Here is a 2,500-nt window from a genome sequence, read left to right on the forward strand (position 1 = left end):
TCTGCACATGGTTGGAAGGACAATAAACCGATGCACAGTCCAGGTCCGGCGCTGTAATCACCAGGATTGGGTAACAAACTCATTACCTTTGAATTAGCACGTTACTACCGACATCACATGATGGTGGCCTTTGAGTGTTTGACCATCTGCAGTACAAACGACTGAGAGAATCAGGATTGGACGTCTGTGCTCTCCCAGCGTTAAAAACAGACACGACAGTGAACTGTGATCACGCCTGATCAAACACAGAGTACATCTGGAAACAATCAGCTAACTTTTAACACGTCTGTTGCTAACGTAAAAGAAGTTTCCGTCACCGATGATGGCGATGACTCTTTTAGCGAGACATCAGAGGCTTCGGTAACCGTTTGGTCGGATAACGCTGACACCATCACACAGCGACCAAAGCAGCTAAAATTTATTAAAGGTTTCAGAAGTTCAGATTTATTTTATAAGGGAGAATTCTGAGGTGCTGTTCAGCATGAAAGATGGCCAGCCTGCTGATCGTGTGAGTTATTAAGGCTCGGATGGATTGAGGAGAACTGAGGGTTGAAGTTCCTGGGAAGGAATCTCATCTACATCACAGGTGGTTGAAAGCTGATGTCGTAGGCCTCCGCCTCTGTGATAGTCCTTCACCGTGGACATGGACGGCCTCTTCACTCGCAGACCCTCAGAACGTGAAGTTCCTCAGAGAGTGTCCATCCTCCGTCAGGTGGAGCGGTGTCGCTGAGTCAGAGCGAAAGAATCTTCTGGTATGAGATCAAACTCGTTAATGTGGAAGCATCTGCAGAATCTCCTCCCACAGCGATAAAGTGACGTCTGAACTATGAAGCCGTTTAGCATGGAGACATTCCCTTCACTGACTCGCTGTCCATCGTCATCATCAGCTAATGAAAGAATGAAAGGACTAGCTGTGAAAACAAGTCCCTACTTTCTCCGCACAGACACACAAATGAAGAACTCTGGATATTTTCTTTATTTGATCTTTGATGAAGGACAGATATGTGGAGATAAATCAAGCAGAGTTACACACAACATATATTAGTGTTAGACCGAGCCAGAGGCTCTTATCCTCCTCCTCCTCTTCCTCCTCTACTCCTTCTTCTGAGGGAATGAGGCGATGAAGAGCCAGTACAGAGAGTAACAGGTTCCTGCGGACAGAACACAAACCAACACTTTACTTCTCACCGTGGCACGCTCGCATCTTTCAGCCCTTCTTCATCTGCACCTCCTCTTTAAACTTTATTACCTTCACACTCTTCACCTTCCTCAGCCAGAGCATTTGACCCACCTGCTCTCATATCAGCTACAACCGTCTTACTATCTTTTAGTATCCTTGTTGGTGATCGTGTGCTGTGATGTGACCCTGAATGCTACACGGCTTCTTGCTGCGAGGCCTCAGGAGCAGGTCAGGCTAACATCAGGACATGTGTGCAGCTATTTACAGGAAACGATGAGACGTTTTACTGAGACCACGTCAGGGACAGGAACCTGCTGGGCGAACACTCCGAAGGGAATCGGATGTACTCTAAGAGCTTGCACGCCTGGACTGGACTTCCAGCCCAGCTGCTGCCGTCCACCCTCACCAAAGTAAGAGCGCTTCCTGAAAACCATCAACAGTTACATCTGTGATTATCGGTGCTGTCAGTGAGGACGCGGCCGGTTTGAGGGAAGACGCAGTAACTACCAGGGATGGGCAGTAACGCGTTACTTGTAACGCGTTACTGTAATCTGATTACTTTTTTCAAGTAACGAGTAAAGTAAAGGATTACTATTGCAAAAACGGTAATTAGATTACCGTTACTTTCCGTAGGAACGCTGCGTTACTGCGTTACTAAAACCGTGATTTTTTTGCAAGTGTCTCATGACAGTGACGTAAGCGAGCGCGACGTTCGTGACAACAGCTGTGTGCAGATCAACAATGGATCAGTGCAGGAGAGAGTATGATCTGCAGCGTTTAAAGCGTGGAAGTACTGACCTTACTTTGAGTTTGATTCTGTAAAAAGTGACAAAAACATTAGTGTCCGTTGTGCGTGGGAAGAAAACTTCTTTTAACAGCGAAAAAAACCCCTAAACAAGCTCGTGCGCAACGACGTAATGGGAAACTCACAGAGAAAGTCGCGGATTCTTCCACTGACCGCTGCGGCTCACCTGCACCAGGGTAAACCTCCGCCTACCCTGCTCCTGCTTTACAGGTGAAAATAGAGCAACAGGAGCGCTAGTCTTTGACTTTATTTATTTTCTGCTGTGTTTTACTTGCATCTATTTGAAAGACTGAGTGTAAACACAAAAAAAATTATTTTATGTGCTGGAATGTGCAGAAAATAGGTTTAAATGTTAAACTAATTTCTTCCAGTCAGTGAATGTTGCAGATAATTAAATTTTTGCTTGATGCATAAAGTTAAAAGATTAAAACTAATAAAACAAGTTTTAAAAAGAGACTTTTCCATTTGATTACATTTATATGATGGATTATGCAGAAAAAGTAGAATTGGGCTGA

At 44.9% G+C, this 2,500-nt stretch overlaps 1 protein-coding gene across 1 annotated transcript in view; it reads right to left on the reverse strand.

Moving 5' to 3' along the window:
• Positions 1 to 957: 957 nt before the first annotated feature.
• cox7a1 (cytochrome c oxidase subunit 7A1) overlaps positions 958 to 2,500 on the reverse strand; it is a 7,435-nt gene continuing 5,892 nt past the window's right edge. The window contains exon 4 of the mRNA XM_084950227.1: positions 958 to 1,151. Within this exon, the coding sequence (XP_084806353.1) occupies positions 1,093 to 1,151 (59 nt within the window). The 3' untranslated portion in view covers positions 958 to 1,092. The remainder of the gene's footprint in view (positions 1,152 to 2,500) is intronic.

This window comes from Perissodus microlepis, chromosome 14, assembly GCF_051167445.1.
Source record: "Perissodus microlepis isolate ML-2025 ecotype Zambia chromosome 14, ASM5116744v1, whole genome shotgun sequence".
Classification (NCBI taxonomy): Eukaryota; Metazoa; Chordata; class Actinopteri; order Cichliformes; family Cichlidae; genus Perissodus; species Perissodus microlepis.